Genomic DNA, 24715 nt, shown 5'->3' on the forward strand with positions numbered 1-24715 from the left:
TAATCTTCAGATTCCAGCATTGATGCTCTTCCTTCCTTTAAACCGGCCAAAAAATACTCTGACATTTCAGGACTTCCTGTAAGTAAAGTACATTGTTTTCATTGCATTAAGTTGATTTTATGCAAATATTACATTCTAGCAAGTTTGACTGCAGGCTACCTTTTGAACACTGTCATCATACTCCACTATTGTTATTTACCACGTTGATCTAGAAACCTGAAATTGTTGTGATTGCATAGCTTAAAACAAAAACAATTTGTATTTATGTAGCGCCTTAAATCAAAAAGTCTTAAGACACTTCAGAAGTAAGGAAAAATATTAAGTTTTGAACTTAAAAAAACAGATATTACTGATGACCAACAGCTTGATGGAAGGATGCTCTTAAAGGAGGTGGGGGAGGTTAGGTGAGCACATTCTGCATTGTGGAGTTTAGGCGGTTGATGGTTTGGCCACTAGTAGGAGGGGATGCACGAGGCCAGCAAAAGCAGAATGGAGGAGTTTGGTAGTTGTAACACTAAAGGATGTTAGAGTTGGGGAGGACAGGGCCATGGAAGGATTTGAGTATATTTACCATGAATCTAGTCAATCCATGTATGCGCAACACAAAAATTGTATTTCATTATACTAATTTGCAGTGCATAATTTACTACGTAGGACATTAGAATTTGTAGCAATATGAAGAGATAGTTTTTTTAAAAAATTTTGTGGGGGGCTTCTGCCTGAATCCTAATGCTGTGTTGTATTGTGCAGTGGAAGCATTTTATGCTCATGCTCTATCGTAATCTTCAGACTTTTATCACAATTTAATTTACTTTATTTATTTATTTATTTATTGATACAGCACTGAAACAGGCCCTTCGGCCCACTGAATCTGTGCCGATCAACAACCACCCATTTATACTAAGCCTACATTAATCCCATATTCCCTACCACATCCCCACCATTCTCCTACCACCTGCCTACGCTAGGGGCAATTTACAATGGCCAATTTACCTATCAACCTGCAAGTCTTTGGCTGTAGGAGGAAACCGGAGCACCCGGCGGAAACCCACACAGACACAGGGAGAACTTGCAAACCTGCACAGGCAGTACCCAGAACTGAATCTGGGTCGCTGGAACTGTGAGGCTGCGGTGCTAACCACTGTGCCGCCCACTGGTCCTGTTCACTGGTGCTGGCATTCCCCCTCTATATGAAGTGACTGTTGTGTGTACTGTTACGACCAAGGCGGGAGGAATGCACTGTCTTTTCTAGTTCCACTTCTCCACAGGTCACGACATACATTTTTAAATGTTTACCCAGTTACTGATCTGGTCAATCATTTACTCTACTCTTTATCCCAGAATAAAATACATCAACCAGGTTTCTTTAACAAACAACAAAATTAGCAGTTTATTATAAAAACATGATTCATCAGTAATGAAGCAAAGTATCAACACACAGACTGAAATTTAAAAGGGAACTTTCATAATACCCCACACACTCAAGCAAACACACACTGAAAAAATAAAGAAATTCTTTCTGCAGAGGCCTTTTACAAAAAATTGATTAAAAAGGAATACTTTGACCAAATACTTGCTTATTCGTGAAGAAAAAAGAGATGATATGTAAGGATGTCAGTTGTCCCTTTTGGTCTGGCATCTAGTACACGGAGACAGGTCACTGGGATCCTTTCAGAAGCACTTCATTCTGGAGATGTCGAGAATTAACTGGTCGGCTTTCCAGGAGAAATGTGGCATCAGGGGTTCAGTTATCACACTCTAGATTCGCAGGGTTTTTTCAAATATGTAGCAAAAGATGAGCTGGCACTCTGGATTTCTGAGGGTCCCTTAGAGAAGTGTAGAAAGATGAGCTTGGGGTTTCTTCTTGGCAGGCTACAAAACCAACTGCTTTTCAACACTGTGTCCACACTCCAACTGAACCTAAACAATATCTCAGAAGTGAAACCACCTCCTGACCCTCCTAAATCTTGACATGTCACTTCCCTGTAAACATCTCCCCCCCCCCCCCCCCACCCAAGTCACCAGGATTTCTGTTTGTTTATTGAACTTAAGGCATGTGATATCCAGTAAAAGGTTTTTTTCAAACAATACCTCTCTGTGTCCTTTCAGTGAACTTTCAACAAAACACAAAATTCAGCATCAATGCAATCTTCAATCTTCCAAAATGAATCCATTTCCACACTTAAAATAAGAGTCCTCAAAAAAATTAACAAAAAATTGAAGCACTTCCATAACAGTATCTACAGAGTGAATATGCTATTATGACATAGAGCTATCACAACTAATTCTAATCCTGCCTTCACTGAACACACATACCAGCAAGAATCACGATATAATAAAGTGGGACCGTAACTGATTCTTTGCTCTTGGGCTAGGAGGGATGAGTACAATTGTGGTACTCCAGCTGCTACTGCAGCTGAGATCAACCGGCTCAGTACAAAGCAGAGATCGAACCTGGAGCCTTCTGGTTGGTATGGAAACACCACACAGTGCATTTACCTACCAAGCACCAGAGAAGCCCCAGAGATGTTCTGTAGCACTTGGGCATCTTTCTTTGAAGAGAGGCAGAAGCAGGAAGATTGGTAATTAGAAATAATGAAATCAGTGGGGATCAATGATTCTGTACTTTTGGGGTTTAACAGCACCACTTATAGGTTTTTATATACAAATCCTTTTTTTCATTCTTCCATAGGATGTGGGCATAGCTGGCAAAGCCAGCATTTGTTGCCCATCCCTAATTGCCCTTGAACTGAGTGGCTCGCAAGGCCTTCATTTCAGAGGGCATTTTAAGAGTCAACCACATTGCTGTGCGTCTGGAGTTACATGTAAGCCAGACGAGGTAAAGACGACAAATTTCCTTCCCTTAAGGACATTAGTGAACCAGATGGGTTTTTATGACAATCGATAGTTTCATTTTTTTTATTCATTCATGGGATGTGGGCGTCGCTGGCAAGGCCAGAATTTATTGGCCATCCCTAATTGCCCTTGAGAATGTGGTGGTGAGCTGCCTTCTTGAACCGCTGCAGTCCATGTGGGGTAGGTACACCCACAGTGCTGTTAGGAAGGGAGTTCCAGGATTTTGACCCAGTGACAGTGAAGGAACGGCGATATAGTTCCAAGTCAGGATGGTGTGTGACTTGGAGGGGAACTTGCAGGTGGTGGTGTTCCCATGCATTTGCTGCCCTTGTCCTTCTAGTTGGTAGAGGTCGTGGGTTTGGAAGGTGTTGTATAAGGAGCCTCAATGCATTGCTGTAGTGCATCTTGTAGATGGTACACACTGCTGCCACTGTGTGTCGGTGGTGGAGGGAGTGAATGTTAGTGGACGGGGTGCCAATCAAGCGGGCTGCTTTGTCCTGGTTGTTGGTGTTGGAGCTGGACCCATTCAGGCAAGTGGAGAGTATTCCATCATACTCCTGACTTGTGCCTTGTAGATGGTGGACAGGCTTTGGGGAGTCAGGAGATGAGTTACTCACTGCAGGATTTCTAGCCTCTGACCTGCTCTTGTAGCCATGGTATTTATATGGCTACTCCAGTTCAGTTCCTGGTCAATGGTAGCCCCTAGGATGTTGATATTGAGGGATTCAGCGATCGTAAAGCCATTAAATGTCAAGGGGAGATGGTTAGATTCTCTCTTGGAGATGGTCATTGCCTGGCACTTGTGTGGCGTGAATGTTATTTGCCACTTATCAGCCCAAGCATGTATATTGTCCAAGTCTTGCTACATTTCTACATAGAACATAGAACAGTACAGCACAGTACAGGCTCTTCGGCCCACGATGTTGTGCCGAACCTTTAACCTACTCTAGGATCAAACTACCTACATACCCTTCATACTACTATCATCCATGTACCTATCCAAGAGTCGCTTAAATGTCCCTAATGTATCTGCTTCTACTACCACCGCTGGCAGTGCATTCCACCTACCCACCACTCTCTGTGTAAAGAACCTACCTCTGACATCTCCCCGAAACCTTCCTCCAATCACCTTAAAATTATGCTCCCTGCTGATAGCCCTTTCCACCCTGGGAAAAAGTCTCTGGCTATCCACTCTATCTATGCCTCTCATCATCTTGTACCCCTCTATCAAGTCACCTCTCATCCTTCTTTGCTCCAATGAGAAAAGCCCTAGCTCCCTCAACCTTTCTTCGTAAGACATGCCCTCCAGTCCAGGCTGCATCCTGGTAAATCTCCTCTGCACCCTCTCTATAGGAAGGATGTGGGAGCTTTAATGAGGCGACCAGAACTGAACACAATATTCCAAGTGTGGTCTAACCAGAGCTTTATAGAGCTGCAGCATAACCTCGCGGCTCTTAAACTCAATCCCCCTGTTAATGAAAGCCAACACACCATACGCTTTCTTAACAACCCTGTCAACTTGGGTGGCAACTTTGAGCGATCTATAGAGATGGACCCCAAGATCCCTCTGTTCCTCTACACTACCAAGTGTTTAAGCCTGTATTCTGCATTCAAATTCGACCTTCCAAAATGAATCACTTCACAATATCTGAGGGGTTGCGAATGTTGTTGAACATTGTGCAATCAAAAGCGAACATCCCCACTTCTGACCTTATGATTGAAGGAAGGTCATTGATGTAGCAGCTGAAGATGGTTGGGCCTCGGACATGGCACCATTACTGTGACTAGCTTTCAATTCTAGATTTTTATTAACTAATTGAATTTAAATTCTACCAGCTGCTGTGTTGGGCTTTGAACCCATGTGCCTAGGGTATTAGCCTGGGCCTCTGGATTACTGGTTCAGCGATATAACCACTACGCCACCAACATCCACCTCTCCTCTTGGTTAAAACATTCTTTCCCTGTTTCCTTCTTCTCTCCCTCCATCCTCCTGCCAGCATGTCTCATTAATGGAGAAGCATTGTACTGATAAATATGAGAAAAGTTAATGTTTTACAAATTCAGGGGGAGGGTAAAGTGTTGTCATTCAGACTAATCATACTTTTAGCTGTCATCACTGTCCTGTTGAGTGCAAATCCCATATATTGTAGGCGGAACCAAATCACGGGATGTCATTTTTAAGTCACTGAGTATATGTAGGTTGAAGCTCTCTTCCCTATTCATTGATGCAAACAGGACCTGAATTAACTCAGATGCAACCCAAATTATAGTTTAATTCAGCTTTTTGCTGCTATAATCAGCAGTGGAGTACTGCAAGGTTCTCCTTGTTAATGTAGAAAGATGCAAACAGGCAATTTGAATAGAATGTTGAGAATTACTTGGGCTATACTTTTCTCCCTTTTAAACAATGGTACCAGTCCTCTGGCACTATGCCTGCAGCCAGAGAGGATTGGAAAATGATGGTCAGAGCCTCCTCTATTTCTTCCCTTGCTTCTCTTAGCAGCCTGGGATACATTTTCATCTGGCCTTGCGATTTATCCACTTTCAAGGATATTAAACCCCTTTTAATATTTCCTCCCTCACAAGGGTGGCACAGTGGTGCAATGGTTAGCACCGCAGCCTCACAGCTCCAGCGACCCGGGTTCAATTCTGGGTATTGCCTTTGTGGAGTTTGCAAGTTCTCCCTGTGTCTGCGTGGGTTTCCTCCGGGCGCTCCGGTTTCCTCCCACATGCCAAAGACTTGCAGGTTGATAGGTAAATTGGCCATAAGCAATTGCCCCTAGTATAGGTAGGTGGTAGGGAAATACAGAAATACAGGATGTGGTAGGAATATGGAATTAGTGTAGGATTAGTTGATGGTCGGCACGGACTCGGTGGGCCGAAGGGCCTGTTTCAGTGCTGTATCACTAAACTAAACAAAGGTTTATCCCATCCAATATTTCACATTCCTCCTTAACCAAATGTCTGCATTGTCCCACTCTCTAGTGAAGACAGATGCAAAGCATTCATTAAGAATTGTGTCCATGTCTTCCATCTCCACACACATTAGCTTTTCAGTCTCTAATTGGCCCTACACCTTCCTTAGTTCTTAGTTATGCTCTTGATCTATTTATTAATCAGCTTGTATTTTCCTTGATTTTACTTGTTAATATTTTTACATGCCCTCTCCTTTTGCTTTTCTAGTTTCCTTTTTTAATTTCACCCCTGCACTTTCTATACTCCTCTTGGCTTTCTTCATTATTGAGGTCTAATCATCTGACATAAGCTTCCCTTTTTTTGCCATATGCTACTCTGTATGCACTTTGATATCCAGTGGGGTCCAGATTAGAAGTCCCACCCTTTTTCTTAGTGGGAACAAATTTGTTCTGAATTCTCTCTACCTCCTATGTGAATGCCTCCCACTGCTCTAACACTGATTTACCTTCAAGTAGCTGTTTCCAGTCCATGTTTGCCAAATCACACCTCTGCTTAATAAAATTGGCTTTTCCTTAATTTAAAACTTTTATTCTTTGTCTATCTTAGTCTTTTTGATAATTATGCTAAATCTAACTGAATTATGATCTCTATTACCAAAATGCTCTCCCACTGATGTCCCTTCTACCTGCCCGGCTTCATTCCCTAAAACTAAGTTCAGACTGCCCCTTCTCTTGTTGGGCTTGCTGTGTACTGGCTAAAACTGTTCTGAATGCATTTTAAGAATTCTGTGCCCTCTATAATTTTTACACTGATTTTATCCCAATTAATATTGGTGTAAACAGAATCCTCTACTATTTATTCTGCACTTCTCAGCATTTTGCCTACATATTTGCTCCTCTATCTCCCTCTGTTTGGGGCTCTATAGTATACTCCCAGCAGGATGATTGCCCCCTTTTTTTTGTTCATCAGTTTAACCCATATGGCCTTATTTGATGATCCTTCTAGCATATCATCCTTCCTCACAGCTGTAATTGTTTCTTTTAACCAATATTGTGACTCTCCCTTCTTATTCCTCCCTTCTATCCCATTTGAAAACCCTGTAACCAGGAATGTTGAGCTGCTCTTATTTAAGCCATTTTTAGTAATAGCTATGCTAGCATTCTTCCAAGTGTCTATCTGTGCCCTCAGCTTATCTCTGTACTCACATAAAAACCGAGATTAGAAAAATCTGTTCTTCACCCATCCCAAAACCAAGAGTAATTTACCAATGAACAGACTCTTTGATCAAACAGTGTTGATTAGTCACTTTTAAAAGCAGCTTGATAATTATATGGTTGGAAATGGATCAATGAATGTAGGGTTAAGTATAGATTAAAATGATTAAAGTTGTCTGTATTGTGCGACTGAGTAAGGAGAGGGGAATGCTGTCTGTGGATGATCGACCAAGGCTAAATTTGTGGAGATAAATGAAACAAGTAGGATTTTCTATATTTTTATGCACTTGTATAGAATTTTGTCTTAAGTGATTTAAATGCCTGTGGTAAAGTCTTGATAAAATGGATAGTCTATGAGCTCTGGAAGGAGACTTCATGAGCCAAAAGGCCTTTTCTTGATGCCAATAATGCTGTCCTTCATTTATGTTTATCTGCTGTGGTTATTTGTGGGATATTTTCTTCCTGACGTAATAACTGAAGACCCAGAGATTACTAACTGATTATACAGGATTTACTTTGGAGGAAACAAATGTAGCTCCTATAACTTGTGGGCCAGTGATTCTTTCATAATTCTTTTGTATATATTTATTCCACAAGACAGATTTGGTGTAATTAATGTGTACCAGACTGCTTGGATTCTTTGTATCTGTATCCTATTTGGTTTTCATTATTAACACTAATTGGTCTATAGTGCATTTTCCACAGGAAATATGCTGTGACATTGAAATTTGGCTCAGTTGGTAATGAAAGCATATAAGTAATTCGAATGAGAAAATCCCAAGTTTGATCACTGGTAGCTGAGGTGCTAGAATTTGATTTGGTGCTAGGATGTAGAAAACTCAACCAGGATTACTACTACTATTATTCAGTGTCCGGACCAGGTTTGCTTTGATGTCTTCTGCAGTTGAATAGTATGCCAATACTCACTGTCTGGGTGCACACAAAAACAGTGGTCACTTAGGAAGGGTATTGATTTGCCTTTGGAGCTGTACCCGAGCAGGAATAAGGGAAAGGGTGAAAATCACACTGCCGGTACAACAGAGGCCTTGGATCCAGGCCTAGCGCTGAAACCCTAGACCTCACGTAAGTAAGGTGGGGCTGCTGGGGCCAGTCCGAAAGGCCCTGTTGAGAGGGGGTGGTGGGGGATGGTCATGCAGTCCAGGTGGAGGGGTGTCCCAGGGGTTAAAGTGCTTCCCAGCAGGTTCCTCCGTGGGCCACAGATTTCCCAAGAAGGAGGCCTCCCCCCGCCCCCCCCAAGCCCATATGCCGTACAAGACTCCATCCCTGCATGGTGGAGGCACACCCGCCGCTAGTAAGGAAGAGTCCCTCAATTGGCCATTAATAAGCCACTTAAGTACGTCAATTGGCCTGTGGGCAGGAAAACTGTCATTGGCCTATCCCGCTCCCGGGAAGATTGCTTGGCAACAGGGTGGCAGCAGGCCCTCTGCCCCCTGCCACCCATCACGATACTCCATGCAACTCCCTTTCCCCCCCCCCCCCCCCCCCCCCCCCGCTCCAATCGCTGACCCCGCCTCTGGGGGCCACATAAGATCCCGGACGATGAATCTGACCTGGCCAATTACTACCATATCAGCATCCTTGCAATGATCAGTTATGTGGTGAAAGGAATCATCAGTAGTGTGATCAAGCAATATCTGCCTCACCATTAACCTGGTCACCAATATTTGGTAATGATTCCATTAGAGCCATTACCCAATCTTCCTTCACAGCCTTGGTCCAGAAATGGGCACAAGCTGGATGCCAGAGGAGAGATGAGAGTAGCTTCCCATGACATTAAAGCAGCAGTCAACCAAATATGACACCAAGGAACCCAAGCAAAACTGAAGTCAAAGAGAAGACCCTCCAGTGGCAACAGTGATACCTGATGCAAAGGAAGATGGCGTAGTTTTCAGAGGCTATTCAGGAGTTCGTCAGGGAAGCATCCTCAGCTCAACCATCCTCGGCTGCTTCAGCAATGGCCTTTTCACCATTATAAGGTCAGGGATGGGGCTGTTTGTTGACCATCTCAGTGTTCAGTTCCATTTACAATTCCTCCAAATGAGGCTGCTCCAACTGGCCCACAATGAGATCTGGATAAGTGGCAAGTTAACATTTGTGCCACATAAATGCCAGTTAATGATTATTTTGAAGAAGTAGGTGTTTATATCTTTCCTTCTCCCTTCGAGAAAATACTCGTCACGCAGTGAAAAGCAGACTAGAGTTTTCGTATTGATAGATTTGATCTGCGAATTTTAAAAGCTCTACCCTGTTGTAAGTTCTTTAAGTTGCACATTGCCATTTGACTTTTAAGAAATGGTCATTAAAGATAGTAAATGATAGAAACTCAAATTGTAAACAGATTATAATGCCAAACTTCGACCCTCACTGCTGTTTTTAAGATTATTTGATTCAGTAAATAAGAGCAAACAACAGGTTCTGCACTCTTCACTTCTTTCAACGCTGACCAGTCCCCACCTGCCACCACCCTCTGGTTGAATTTGCCCTCACCCCGAACACATGGCCCCCATCTTTGCTCAAGGCCAAGGAGGAAGGGGTGCAGATTTGAACATATCCAGGACTCAACTGGTTTAGCCAGCCATCACCAGATATGGCTGGACTAGATCAAGCGATATGGCCATGCTCTGTCCAGTCACTACTCCAGGATCATCGTGAAGAGCAAAGATAACCCATGACTTCATGTCTCCACTACCAATTGCCTCCCTAAATTGCTGTCCCTGCCCCTTCCACCCTGCAGCATGTGCAAGGAGTCCATGGACTTCTATGTCATTAAGATAGAACATCCGTTGAGTTGCTACTGCTGCTTCCCTTCATCCGTTTCATAGCAAGTCAAGCCTCCCCCCAAGCCCTCACCTGCTCTAACTCTAATTCTGTTAGTTTCTATGATTTCTCTAACATCTCCTCCGTACCTTCTCCAATCACATCTTCTTGTAGAGTCATTACGGTCCAGAAGGAGGCCGTTGAACCCATCAATTACATGCTGGCCCTCTATAGAGTAATCCAGTCATTCCCATTCCTCTGCAATATCTCCGTAGTCCTGAAAGTTTATTCCCCTCAAGTGCCCATCCAGTTTCCTTTCAAAATTGTTGATCATCTCTGTTACAACCTCAGAGAGATCGTTAATGTGAAAAAATGAGATATGAACTCCCAGACCAATTTGATGTTTTAAGACTTTTATTATTACAACAGCTAAACTAAAGGAAATCCCCAATTTACTAAAGAGTACTTTGTAAGTAGCTGATGCCCCAAATTACAAACAAAGGTGCTTTCTTTACTTTATTCAGCACTTGAAAACCTCACAGACATTTACATTACACAGTCCTTTTTGATGACGTCCTTTATGACTGAAAGTCCCACATTCGTCCCAGTTGCAATGGGTTGGATCTCCCAGACTTTTCAAAAATCAATATTATCTTTGGTCCCTACTCCAAGCACTTCCAAACTAGACATCCGTGGATAATATGATTGCCAGTGATCCCGTACGTCCTTTTACTCCTCTGCAAACTTCAGTTCTCAAAACTGGTTCAAATCTCCACAGCCTTTCGCTGTATACCTTCGGAGGGTAGGCATGCTCTTTCGCTCTCACCGCTAGGTGTCTTCTCATACAACCTGCCCTCAGGCTGCACCCTTCTGGGTCCCTTCTTGAGGCCGCAACCTAATGGTTCATTCCTTACAGCCCTTTTTTCTCCAGAAAATTTGTTAAATTTATCTGCTCTTATAATTCAATAGTTTATACTTCTTCAAAATGCAGAGACCAGTAGTCTGAGTTCCACAAAGCTACTCGGCCTTTCCATTGCCTCCCAGTGTTAACACCTGCCTGGTTTATTTGTACGTTCTTAATGGCTGACTCCTTTTATTTTATTTTATTTTATTTTATTTTATTTAGAGATACAGCACTGAAACAGGCCCTTCGGCCCACCGAGTCTGTTCCGACCAACAACCACCCATTTATACTAACCCTACAGTAATCCCATATTCCCTATCACCTACCTACACAAGGGGCAATTTATAATGGTCAATTTACCTATCACCTGCAAGTCTTTGGCTGTAGGAGGAAAGCAGAGCACCCGGCGAAAACCCACGCGGTCACAGGGAGAACTTGCAAACTCCGCACAGGCAGTACCCAGAATCGAACCCGGGTCCCTGGAGTTGTGAGGCTGCAGTGCTAACCACTGTGCCAGTGTGCCGCCTCCTTGTTTTGCAATACAAAAGTCTGAGGGGTTGAAACCCATTGTTCTTCAGATGTTAGTGCTGTAGTCTATGTTCTTCAGAAGATAATCTTTGATCTGTGTTCTCTGTTGTCCTGGAAACCATTTGCAGCATGGAGGTGAGGCCAGCTGACCTACTAGACTCCATCCTGAACTTTTAACGATCACAATCTTTAAGACATAATCATGTTACAAGATTCAGCGTTCATAACAGTTTCTGTTTCCACCACCCTCATAGGCAGGGAGTTCCAGGTCATTACCGGTCATTGCATTAAAAAAGTTCTTCTTCACATCCTCCCCTGCGTCTCTTGCCCAAAACCTTAAATCTGTGTCCCCTAGCTCTTGTGCCATCAGCTAATTCTTTGTCTACCTTATCTAAAACCTGTCACAATCTTGTACACCTCTATCAAATCTCCCCTCAATCTCCTTTGTTCGAAGGAGACCAACCCCAGAACTAGACACAATACTCTAGTTGTGACTGTTCAGCATAACTTCCCTATTTTTGTACTCGATACCTCTATGAAGCCCAGGATCCGTTATGCTTTACTAACTACTCTCCCAATAGGAATCCTGCCACCTTCAAAGATCGACATACATGGACCCCAAGGTCCTTCTGTTCTTGCACACTCTTTAGAACTGTGCCATTAAGTCAGGGTGGCACAGTGGCGCAGCGGTTAGCACCGCAGCCTCACAGCTCCAGTGACCCGGGTTCAATTCTGGGTACTGCCTGTGTGGAGTTTGCAAGTTCTCCCTGTGTCTGCGTGGGTTTCCTCCGGGTGTTCCGGTTTCCTCCCACATGCCAAAGACTTGCAGGTTGATAGGTAAATTGGCCATTATAAATTGCCCCTAGTATAGGTAGGTGGTAGGAATATGGGATTAGTGCAGGATTAGTATAAATGGGTGGTTAGTGGTCGGCACAGACTCGGTGGGCCGAAGGGCCTGTTTCAGTGCTGTATCTCTAAATCTAAAAAATCTAAATCTATATTGCCTCTCCAAATCCCTTCTGCCTAAATACATCACCTCATACTTCTCTATATTAAATTTCATCTGCCACTTGTCTGCACATTCTGCTAGCCTACCTGCGTCCTGTTGCAGTCGATTGGTCTCATCCTCACAGTCTGCCACACCTCCAAGTTTGGTATCATAAGCAAATTTTAAAATTTTACTCTGTATTCCAATATCCAAGACATAAGCAATGGTCCTAGCACTGACTCTTGGGGAACACCACTGTCTACCAGCCTCCAGTCTGAAAAACAACCATTTACCATGTCTTGCTGATTTCTGTCCTTAAGTCAATTTTTTATCCAAGCTGACACTGCCCGTCCTATTCTATTAGCCTCAATTCTGGTAACCAGCCTTTTATGTGGTACTTTGTCAAACACTTTCTTAAAATCCACTTCCTGTTCCCTTGAATTCAGTCCCACTAAACTGTTAGCCTTTCAACCTATCCAAAGCTAGCTGACGTTGCAAAAGGTTCCCATTCCTCATGTACTGCCACCTAACTCATTCTATTCTCATGCTCGTTCTTTGCCAGTCTTATTTTCCTCTTGCCCTCTCAACTTATTGTACTTGACCAGGTTCTTGCTTGAATAATTCACCTGCCTCATTATAAACCCTTTTTTTTTCATATTCTCTTTCTCCCTTGTCATCCATGGAGCCCTGGCTTTGGTTCCCTTACCTTCACGCTTGTTGGAATATACCCAACATCTGCTCCTTAAAGGTTGCCCACTGTTCGGTTACAGTTTTTCCTGTCAATCTTTGGTTCTATTTTACCCTGACTAGATCCCCTCGCATCCAATTAAATTTAGCCCCCTTCCAATTTAGAAGTTTTACTTTAGATTGTTCCTTGCTCTTCATTGCTAATCAAAACCTTTATGATGATCATTCTTACCCAAGTGTAATGTCACTGAACTAGTAATCCAAAGGCCCAGGATAAAGCCCTGGGGACATGGGTTCAAATCCCTCCACAGCAGCTGGTGGAATTTAAATTCAATTAATTAATAAAACTCTGGAATTGAAAGCTAGTCTCAGTTTCATGGCACCATTACTATCATCGATTTGTCATCAAAACCCATCTCGTACACTAATGTCCTTTAGGGAAGGAAATCTGTAGTCCTTACCTATTCTGGCCTACATGTGACTCTAGACCTACAGCAATCTGGTTGACTCTTAACTACTCTCTGAAATGGCCTAGCAAACCACTCAATTGTCAAGGGCAATTAGAGATGGGCAACAAATGCTGCCCTTGCCAGTAACACCCACATCCCATGAAAGATTTTTTTAAAAGGCACTTGGTTCATTTTGGCCCACCTCATTCCACAGAACCAGATCCACCAATGCTTCCTTCCTAGTTGGACCACCAATATACAGTCAAGGAAGTTCTCCTGAACACATTTCAGAAATCCTCTCCCTCCTGAACACTTTGTATCCATGAATATTAAGCGCTCAGTCCTCACAATTTTTAACCCATGTTTCCGTTACTGCAACTACATCATATTCCCTCATGGCGATTTGTGCTTGTAGCTTGCCAACCTTATTCACCACACAGTGCATTGACATACCTGCATTGTATTCCTTGTAGCTCTTCTTAGTCTGCTCCTACCTAATATGGTACTACTTCCTTCTGTGGTACTATCCAACACTCTCGCTCCTTTTATGCACCACCTTCTTCTTTTCTACTTCTATATGCTGGTGTTGATCCCACTGCCAATTTAATTTAAACCTTCCCCAACCATTTTATTGAATCTCCCCATGAGGACATCGGTCTCAGTCTTGTTGAGGTGCAAACCGTCCCTTTTGAATAGTTGCCTCCTCCTGCCCCAGAACTAGTCCCAATGTCCCAAGAATCTGAAGCTGTTCCCCCTGCACCGTGCCTCAAACCACGCATTGATCCTCCCTATCTTCCTATTTCTACTCTCACTAGCATGTAGTGCTGGGAGTAATCCAAACGTTTTTTGTTTAATTCATTCATGGGATGTAGACGTCACTGGCCAGGCTAGCATTTATTGCCCATCCCTAATTGCCCTCGAGAAGGTGGTGGTGAGCTGCCTTCTTGAACCACTGCAGTCCATTTGGGGTAGGTATACCCAATGTGCTGTTAGGGAGTTCCGGGATTTTGACCCAGTGACAGTGAAGGAACGGCGATATAGTTCCAAGTCAGGATGGTGTGTGACTTGGACGGGAACTTGCAGGTGGTGGCGTTCCCATGTATTTGCTGCCCTTGTCCATTCTAGTTGGTACAGGTTGCGGGTTTGGAAGGTGCTGTCTCAGGAGCCTTGGTGCATTGCTGCAGTGCATCTTGTAGATGGTACAGACTGCTGCCACTGTGCGTCGGTGGTGGAGGGAGTGAATGTTTGTGGATGGGGTGCCAATCAAGCGGGCTGCTTTGTCCTGGATGGTGTCGAGCTTCTTGAGTGTTGTTGGAGCTGCACCCATCCAGGCAAGTGGAGAGTATTCCATCACACTCCTTGTGCCTTGGAGATGGTGGACATGCTTTGGGGAGTCAGGAGGTGAGTTACTCACTTCAGGATTCCTAGCCTCTGACCTGCTCTTTTAGCCACGGTATTTATATGGCTACTCCAGTTCAGTTTCTGGTCAATGGTAGCCCCTAGGATGTTGATAGTGGGGGATTCAGCGATGGTAATGCTGTTGAATGTCAAGGGGAGATGGTTAGATTCTCTCTTGTTGGAGATGGTCATTGCCTGGCACTTGTGTGGCGCGAATGTTACTTGCCACTTATCAGCCCAAGCCTGGATATTGTCCAGGTCTTGCTGCATTTCTACACGGACTGCTTCAGTATCTGAGGAGTCACGAATGGTGCTGAACATTGTGCAATCATCAGCGAACATCCCCACTTCTGACCTTATGATTGAAGGAAGGTTATTGATGAAGCAGCTGAAGATGGTTGGGCCTAGGACACTACCCTGAGGAACTCCTGCAGTGATGTCCTGGAGCTCAGATGATTGACCTCCAACAACCACCACTATCTTGCTTTGCGCTAGGTATAGTTTAGGTTAGAGATACAGCACTGAAACAGGCCCTTCGGCCCACCGAGTCTGTGCCGAACATCAACCACCCATTTATACTAATCCTACACTAATCCCATATTCCTACCACATCCCCACCTATCCCTATATTTCCCTACCACCTACCTATACTAGGGGCAATTTATAATGGCCAATTTACCTACCGACCTGCAAGTCTTTTGGCTTGTGGGAGGAAACCGGAGCACCCGGAGAAAACCCACGCAGACACAGGGAGAACTTGCAAACTCCACACAGGCAGTACCCAGAATTGAACCCGGGTCGCTGGAGCTGTGAGACTGCAGTGCTAACCACTGCGCCACTGTGAGGGTTTTCCCCCTGATTCCCATTGACCTCCGTTTTGCTAGGGCTCCTTGATGCCATACTCGGTCAAATGCTACCTTGATGTCAAGGGCAGTCACTCTCACCCCACCGCTTGAGTTCAGCTCTTTTGTCCATGTTTGAACCAAGGCTGTAATGAGGTCAGGAACTGAGTGGCCCTGCCGGAACCCAAACTGAACATCACCGAGCAGGTTATTGCTAAGCAAGTGCCGCTTGATGGCACTGTTGATGACATCTTCCATCACTTTACTAATGATTGAGAGTAGGCTGATGGGGCTATAATTGGCCGGGTTGGACTTGTCCTGCTTTTTGTGTACAGGACATACCTGGGCAATTTTCCACATTGCAGGGTAGATGCCAGTGTTGTAGCTGTACTGGAACATCTTGGCTAGGGGCGCGGCAAGTTCTGGAACACAGGTCTTCAGTACTATTGCCGGAATATTGCCAGGGCCCATAGCTTTTGCAGTATCCAGTGCCTTCATTTGTTTCTTGATATCACGCGGAGTGAATCGAATTGGCTGAAGTCTGGCATCTGTGATGCTGGGGACTTCAGAAGGAGGCCAAGATGGATCATCAACTCGGCACTTCTGGCTGAAGATTGTTGCAAATGCTTGAGCCTTATCTTTCGCACTGATGTGCTGGGCTCCCCCATCATTGAGGATGGGGATATTTGTGGAGCCACCTCCTCCAGTTAGTTGTTTAATTGTCCTCCACCATTCACGGCTGGATGTGGCAGAACTGCAGAGCTTAGATCTGATCCGTTGGTTATGGGATCGCTTCGCTCTGTCTATCGCATGCTGCTTACGCAGTTTGGCATGCAAGTAGTCCTGTGTTGTAGCTTCACCAGGTTGACACCTCATTTTGAGGTATGCCTGGTGCTGCTCCTGGCATGCCTTCCTGCACTCTTCATTGAACCAGGGTTGGTCTCCTGGCTTGATGGTAATGGTAGAGTGGGGGATATGCCGGGCCATGAGGTTACAGATTGTGGTTGAGTACAATTCTGCTGCTGCTGATGGCCCACAGCGCCTCATGGATGCCCAGTTTTGCATTGCTAGATCTGTTCGAAATGTATCCCATTTAGCACGGTGATAGTGCCACACAACACGATGGACGGTATCCTCAATGTGAAGGCGGGACTTCGTCTCCACAAGGACTGTGCGGTGGTCACTCCTACCAATACTGTCATGGACTGAAGCATCTGTGGCAGGCAGATTGGTGAGGATGAGGTCAAGTATGTTTTTCCCTCGTGTTGGTTCCCCCACCACCTGCCGCAGACCCAGTCTAGCAGCTATGTCCCTTAGGACTCAGCCAGCTCGGTCAGTAGTGGTGCTACCGAGCCACTGTTGGTGATGGACATCGAAGTCCCCCACCCAGAGTACATTTTGTGACCTTGCCACCCTCAGTGCTTCCTCCAAGTGGTGTTCAACATGGAGGAGTACTGAATCATCAGCTGAGGGAGGGCGATAGGTGGTAATCAGTAGGAGGTTACCTTGCCCATGTTTGACCTGATGCCATGAGACTTCATGGGGTCCAGAGTCGATATTGAGGACTCCCAGAGCAACTCCCTCCCTACTGTATACCACTGTGCCACCACCTCTGGTGGGTCTGTCCTGCCGGTGGGACAGGACATACCCGGGGATGGTGCTGGCAATGTCTGGGACATTGTCTGTGAGGTATGATTCCGTGAGTATGACTATGTCAGGCTGTTGCTTGACTAGTCTGTGGGACAGATCTCCCAACTTTGGCACAAGCCCCAGATGTTAGTTAGGAGGATTTTGCTGGGTTGACAGGGCTGGGTTTGCCGTTGTCGTTTCCGGTGCCTAGGTCGATGCCAGGTGGTCCGTCCGGTTTCATTCCTTTTTATTGACTTCGTAGCGGTTAGGTACAACTGAGTGGCTTGCCATGCCATTTCAGAGGGCGTGTAAGAGTTAACCACATTGCCGTTGGTCTGGAGTCACATGTAGGACAGACCAGATTTCCTTCCCTAAAGGACATTAGTGAACCAGATGGATTTTTACAACAATCGACAATGGTTTCATGGCCATCATTAGACTAGCTTTTAATTCCAGATTTATTAATTAAATTCAAATTCCACCTTCTGCTGAGGGGGCCAAGGATAGATCCTTGGGGATCCCAGAGGTAATGGTTTAGGATCGAGAAGGGAAGCCATTGCAGGTGATTCTTTGACTGGGTAGAAGCTTGGGAATACACAAACCATTAAAAGCCAATAGACCGGTACAAGAAGCAATCTAGAAGTCAAAATTCCATTAGCCTTTTATCTCAAAGGGTTGAATACAAAGGGGAGGAAGTTGTGCTTTGGTGAGACCCCAATCTGGACTACTGCATTCAGTTTTGAGTACCACACCCCAGGAGGATATATTGGCCTTGGAGGGGTTGCAGCGCAGATTCAGTAGAATGATGCCGGGGCTTAGAGGGTTAAATTATGAGGACAGGTTGCATAAACTTAGCTTTATATTCCTTTGGAAATAGGATATTGAGGGATGATCTGATTGAAGTGTTTAAAAATGTTAGGATTTCATAGGGTAGATACAGACAAAATCAAGATCAAGGGTGCATAATCTTGCAGTTAGAGCTGTACCATTTAGGAGTGAAATCAGCAAACAATTTTTCACATAAAGGGTAGCAAAAATTTGAATCTCTCGTCCCTAAAAGGCTGTGGATGCTTGATCAATTAGAGCTTTTAAGACAGAGAGCGATTTTCTTTTAGGTATGGTATCAAGGGCTATGGAGCAAACAGGAAAATGGAGTTGATCCCTACAGGACTCTATCGGTCTCCACGCAGAGCCAAAGCAATAATAATAAGCCTTGTAATAAAGCAGGGAGCCAAGCAACAGCTAGCTGGTTATGATATATGATAAATCAGTGAAGGAAAAACGTAATAGGCTTCGTACAACATGCTAAGCAATTGGATTTTTTCCCATTGGTCACATTTTGTCGTTCCCTGATCTGTAAATAACATAACTGCATGTGGTTTTATAATCCTCATATAGAGAACTGAAAAAACATAATTGGCCAAGTGTAAATATGTACAATAACCTTTTCCATACAGACCTGGAAGTTAAATCTATGTTTGTGCTGCGTTCGCTGATCTCATTTGGCTAATGTTGAACATGGCTCCTGTCATGAACTAATGTACATGAATTAAAGATCCCTAGTTTCTCTAGCCTCTGATCATAACTAAAGCTCATCATTCCAGGTTTCATTTTATTTTTTTTAAAAACCCACATGCATACAAACTGTTACTAGCCAGTGGTTTTGTAAAAATGTCAGCAGCACAAGAGAGGATCTTTTAGTGTATCATGCTGCCAGCTGCTTCTCAGCAGCTGCGTACTCCAGTTCCACCTCCCAGTTTTTCCCACATTATGTGCAAAATGCAAGAGTGCAGTTGACTTCTGTTTTCTGACAACCTGATCAGACATGTAGACTGCTACTGCAGGTTTTGGGCATGCAGCATAAAATGAGTTTATTGATAAACTGATCAAAAAAATTGCCAGTGATCCTTCCCAGAGGGAAATGTCACCCTAGAGCATTTAAACTGGTTCAGGGTTCTTACAGGGATTAGAACTATTTCCTGTAGTAACCAAGAAAACCACAGATTATTTTCATAAATCTTGTTTTGAATGGAAAAACATCTGATTTTTTAAATGAAAATGGCCATAGCATTTCAACTACATAGCTCAGCCTTGCAAGACTACTGAGCGTCTTGCCATTTACATAGCTCTTATTGAAAGCATGTAATCTCTAAGATTACTTTTCTAGATGCCGATTACTGCTCCCATGAGAAAATGAAATCCATGGGACTGTTGAGAGTTTAGACACATTTATATATGTTTTTAAATGCGCATATGCGTACTGGCCAGTGGTTTTTCTAGAAATGTTATTACAGGAGGAGGCCTTTTGTGCTGCCTGCCAGCTCCTCCACAGGAACTGCTTACTCCAATCACATGGTGGAAGGTTGCAATTAGAGCAAATATTAGAAACATATCAAGAACAGTCCTGTGGTTTATTTTAAACAAAAAATTAGCATGTACATCATACTTGGTCTGACTTGTGTTGGCATTCTTTTCCTACCCCTCTCCCAAGAAAACCGTGTGATAAATAATCTAGTGGTTTGCTATTAATACTGGTGTAAGTAATATTATGAGTCATGTTTATCTTGTAAATGCTTGTTTAGGTTTTTGATATTTGGTTTTGGAAGGGACTGTGCTGGTAAACTACAGTCAGCCCTGAGTTAACTAATCTGTGCCTACATAGCACGAGCTACTACATTTGCCTCCGCTGTCCATAGACTAATATGGGTCAAATCACCCAGGGTTCTCCCTACCGATCACTATCTAGTGACTGCTGGCATGTGTGTGTCAGTAGGTTTTGGTTGTGGAAAGGATTGGGCTTGATGCCTTACCCCCTCCCCTGCCCCCACCACCCCCTGCCACCGCACACTATTCAAGATCAAATACTCAGCTCACTCTCATTGTCTATTCCTCGTTTAGGTTGGTATGAAGTGTGCCAACTTAGTCAAGGTGCTGGGTCGTACTTGATGCCTGAGAAGGCGGGATGCAATTGGTAGGGGGGGGGTGTGTGGTAAGGATTACCAGGCAAGGAGAGTCAGCATATTTGGTATCTATGAACCATTGAGATTTATTCTAGGGTAAAACTACTGATTGGTGAAGTTTGCTCAGGCTCTGCCTGCTTGAAGCAAATACCTTTTTTTTTTATGCAGGCATCAATCTATTGAACCTATCTTTCAGATCAGACATTAAACCGAGGCCCCGTCCGCTCTTTCAGGTGGATGTAAAAGATCCCATGATACTACTTCAAAGAAGAGCAGGCAAGTTATCCCTATGTCCTGACCAATATTTACCCCTCAATCAAAATCACAAAAAAGATTATCTGGTCATTATCACTTACTGTTTGTGGGAAATTGGTGTGCGCAAATTGGCTTCCGCGTTTCTTACATTACAGCCATGACTTCTGTTGTGACCAGATGAGAAGGGGGTCCCAGGCTCCCATTTTGTCCCTTCTCTTGCTTAACCGCAACAGGGTTTATCCTTTTTGTTTAAATATAGTGATTGAACTTACCACCTCAGTGAGCGCTTGCTCCTGCTCCTCTAATGTAATTGCACAAGAACCAGACAGGTTTTCTTGAGTTTAGACAAGAAAGATGTAAGTTTATTATTCTTAAAACTCTAACCCAGTTAAAAATACTAAAAATAGGCTACACATTCACACACACATTCACATGAGAGTCACACACACCCAAATTGATTACAGAGGGAAAACAGATTTGGTGGTTGGATTGAAGTCTGGAATAAATGGAATTTTAAATGCAGTTGGTGAGTCCAGTAGTCCTCAGCTGAAATTGTATTCTTGAAGCCCTCGCTGCACCACATGCACGGTCGTGGGCGGGCTTTACTCCGCTCCTGAAGGCAGAAGAGGGGGTTGATTCTCATCCCCTGGCTGTGGCGGTCTGTAGACTTGAGGGGGTTCCCAGTCACAGCTGGATGTTCTCTTAATACTTAGTGGGGAGAGAGAAAGATAGAGAGAGCCAGCTTCGTTGATGGCTTTTCAGTAACTGCTCTCTGCTGTCTGAGTGATGAAGCTTACAGTTTCTCCACAGCTGTGCAGGCAGTCACATGACTGTCAAGCCCCTTTTTAATGAGTTTTTTTTCTGGAATCTTCTCTGAGATTCAAGATGCAACATGCTTCAAGATGTCCAGCCACACGGTGAGGGGGGGTGGTGGTGGTGGTTTGGCTCTTTCAAAGTCAATGGGTGTAGATGGCCTTGATGACCAAATTGTTAAGGCCATTCTAGGTAATTCAATCACTGAGCCAGCCATTGTTCTGGCTAGGCTGGGTGAGACTTTTTGTCTCCAGTTATAATCTTCTGGTGTTCCAAATGTAAATTGCAGTGGCCATCTTGGCTGCCAGTTTTTTAAAAAAGTTACTTGTAAGATTTTTCCATTAAAAGTCTAATGTAAGTTTCCAACTGATGAAATTAGTATTTCCCCTCTGGCATAAAGAGTTTTCATGACACCACCCTTCAAAACATACTTCATTGGCTGTAAAATGCTTTGAGCTGTCCTGTGGTCCTGGAAGATGCTATATAAATGCAAATCTTTCTTTTCTTTAATTGACTTCGCTGTTCCAAAAAATAAAATTATCTGCATTTTTAAGGCCATAAATTGGGACCTCTGCTCACCAGATTAAATAAGCCCCGATCGTGGCATTCCTCAGTTTGATGAGTTACCAGAATAATTTCAGAACAGATGGGTTTTCATAGCTCCAGGAAACTGGAACTAGTCTGTGTGGGCTGGAGAGCCAAGCAAGTGCCATTGGTCTGAGATTGTGGTTACAACTTGACTCTCTGAAGTGCAATGTGCAATTGGCAGGCTGAAGCTGACTGCACTTTTTTGTGGCTGAGGCTAAGGTTAGCAACAAAGAAACTTCAGTGGTGTAGATTCTGATCTGGACATTAAGGGAACGAGGAAGTGGCATTGTTCAAAATAAAAATTTGAGATGACAGTTTTGAAGTGGTGACCTTGGTAGTGTTGTCGTTACGTTAGTGGGCTAATAAACCAGAGAGCCTGATTTCAAATTCCACAAAGGCAGCGTGAGAATTTGAATTCAGTTTTTTTTTAAATCTGGAAATAAAAAACTGGTATTGGTAAAAGTGACCATGAAGCTGGCAGATTGCCATAAAAATCTAACTGATTCAGTAATGATCTTTTAGGGAAGGAGACCTGCCATCCTTATTGGTCTGGTTGACTCTTTGCTGCCCTGTGAAATGGCCTAGCAAGCCATTCAGTTAATTATCAAGAACACAGCTCAGCATCACCTTCTCATGGCAACTAGGCATGGGCAATAAGTGCTGGCCTTACCAGCGATGTCAACATACCAAGAATATTTAAAATAAAAAAAAATGTGAAGGATGAAACTAAGAAAGGCCATGGGCTGAGTTTAATGTGGCCATCGAAGGCGGATATGGTGGTGTGAAGGGGATGGAGAATCTCTTCGCAACCATATGCCCAGAAATCCGGCGTTGTGATGCGGTTCCATATTTTGACAATGGCAGGCATTGTTCCTGCGCAACGCAATGGGGGAATCTACTTTAAATTGCTGAAATGCTGATTTACATGCATTGGCATATAGTTAATTCCGTTTTAATGATCAGTGCACGATTCTGTTACTGGCAGGCGACACTCATGGCCAGCGGATTCATTAAAACCTGGCACAGAGGTGAGAGGCCATATTGCCACAATGGGTAGGCAGCCTTGACCACAGGAGCATGGGGGAAGAAGAGGGGGAGTTTGGTGGCCACTGTGGGACTGTTGCTGTGGCTCTGCAAGGGGGTCTGGGGTCCCTGGGGCTCTGCAAGAGGGTTCAAGTGTGGGTTTGGTGGGGTGCAGGTGGCAGTATAGGGCTGACAAACTGATGTGTAATGTGTTTGGTCACTCACACTGTTGGAACAGAGAGGGGTGGCCATCATCAAGGTTGGGCTCTGAGGTCCATCAGTCAAGAGAATTGTCAGATCCTCAGTTACCAAGGCAGGGCCGTTTCTGCATCAGCAGTGCTCTGCAGGCCCTTAGGTCACCTGGCGTGTGTCTCATACACCATGTATTTCTGGACCCCCATGGTGTGATGCAGTTCCTCTGACAGAGAGAGGGCCAAGAGGCAGCTGCACCTGTCTGTGAAGCACTAGGAATAGAGCAGCAGCAACCGGCCTTGCCGAGAATGACCCACCAGTGCCAGAGAGAGTATCGGACTTGGACCAGCTACCTCCAAATGTCAGAGCAGCATTGTCAGTGAACGCAACTTATGCATCCTGCTGCAGGATGAGTTGAGACCTATGGGATTTGTGGGTCACCCTACGCAAGTGGTCATAAAAATAATTGTTGCATTAAACTTCTACAATCTGGATCCTTCCAGGGATCCAAGGGGACAAGTGTGGGGTCTCCCAGGCTGCAGCGCACTGCTGCATCAAGGAGAAGGCCAGTGCCCTGTTCAAGAGGGCTGGCGACTATGTGTGCTACCAGACTGACCCTGACAGTCAGGCTGAGAGCTATTGGATTCGGGGCCATAGCTGGATTTCCCCCAGTTGCAAGGTGTAATCGATTGCATGTATGTGGCCTACAGAGCAGCCAGCCACCTTCATCAACAGGAAGGGCTTCCATTCCATCAGTTGGTCAGTGAGCACCAAAAGCATTTCCTGCAGGTATGTGCCTGCTTCCCAAGAAGCAGCCATAACGTATACATACTTCGACAGTCCCAGGTGCCACAGCTTTTCATGCATTCCTGCCACCTCACTTGCCTTCAGGGATGGATTCTCTGGAAGAAGGACTACCCATTGGTGATATGGCTTCTAACGTCTGTGAGGAACCTTCGCAATGCAGTGGAGGAGATGTTTTAACAATTGCTACGACTCCAGCTGAGCGACCATTGTGCAGGCCATTGGGCTGAAGATGAGATTCTGCTGCCTCGAGGAATCTGGTGGAGCCCTGCAGTATGGGCCGGTGAGGGTATCTCTTATCGTGGTGGTCTACACAGTCCAGCACTGCAAAAGGGGGAGGCCTTATATGAGGGTGCGATGCCAGTTACACACCGACTAGGAGGATGCAGTGAAGCGAGAGGGGCAAGCAGCAATGGATGAAGACCCTGCAAAGGAGGCAAGAGATGACCTCATAATGACTCGTTTACTGCCACCCTGATATCTATTCACTGAGAGTCAAATAAAGGCTCACCTTAATGCATGAACTCTTGCCTTCTTTCTGTCTTTTGTTCCCTGTCTTGCAAGAGGCTGAAATGCGCGCTAGTGACCATGGGAGATTATGTTAATGAGGGCTGTGGTCACATTGGTCATTCTCTGAGGTGGAAGGGGGAAGTGTTGAGGCGCAATGGCACATTGCTTTCAGACAATGGTGACTATTGATCTGAACAAAGGAAATTCTAATGAATTACTACAAAACAAATTTGCTACACCCGTGAGATCCAAAGTGTGGGTTGGTGTTCTTCTGGTTAGATTTGTGGTACTCCTACACGGTGTGATCCCTGTGACAGCAGCTGGAGGCGGGCTGCTGATAAGGCTCCCTCTTGGCCTGTGATGACTTTGCCAGGTGTCTTC

At 44.5% G+C, this 24715-nt stretch overlaps 1 protein-coding gene across 1 annotated transcript in view; it reads left to right on the forward strand.

Annotated features, from left to right (window-relative positions):
* LOC137346769 (INO80 complex subunit C-like) overlaps positions 1-24715 on the forward strand; it is a 72750-nt gene that overhangs the window by 42358 nt on the left and 5677 nt on the right. The window contains exon 3 of the mRNA XM_068010582.1: positions 11-78. Within this exon, the coding sequence (XP_067866683.1) occupies positions 11-78 (68 nt within the window). The remainder of the gene's footprint in view (positions 1-10; positions 79-24715) is intronic.

The sequence above is a fragment of the Heterodontus francisci genome, chromosome 2, assembly GCF_036365525.1.
Source record: "Heterodontus francisci isolate sHetFra1 chromosome 2, sHetFra1.hap1, whole genome shotgun sequence".
Classification (NCBI taxonomy): domain Eukaryota; kingdom Metazoa; phylum Chordata; class Chondrichthyes; order Heterodontiformes; family Heterodontidae; genus Heterodontus; species Heterodontus francisci.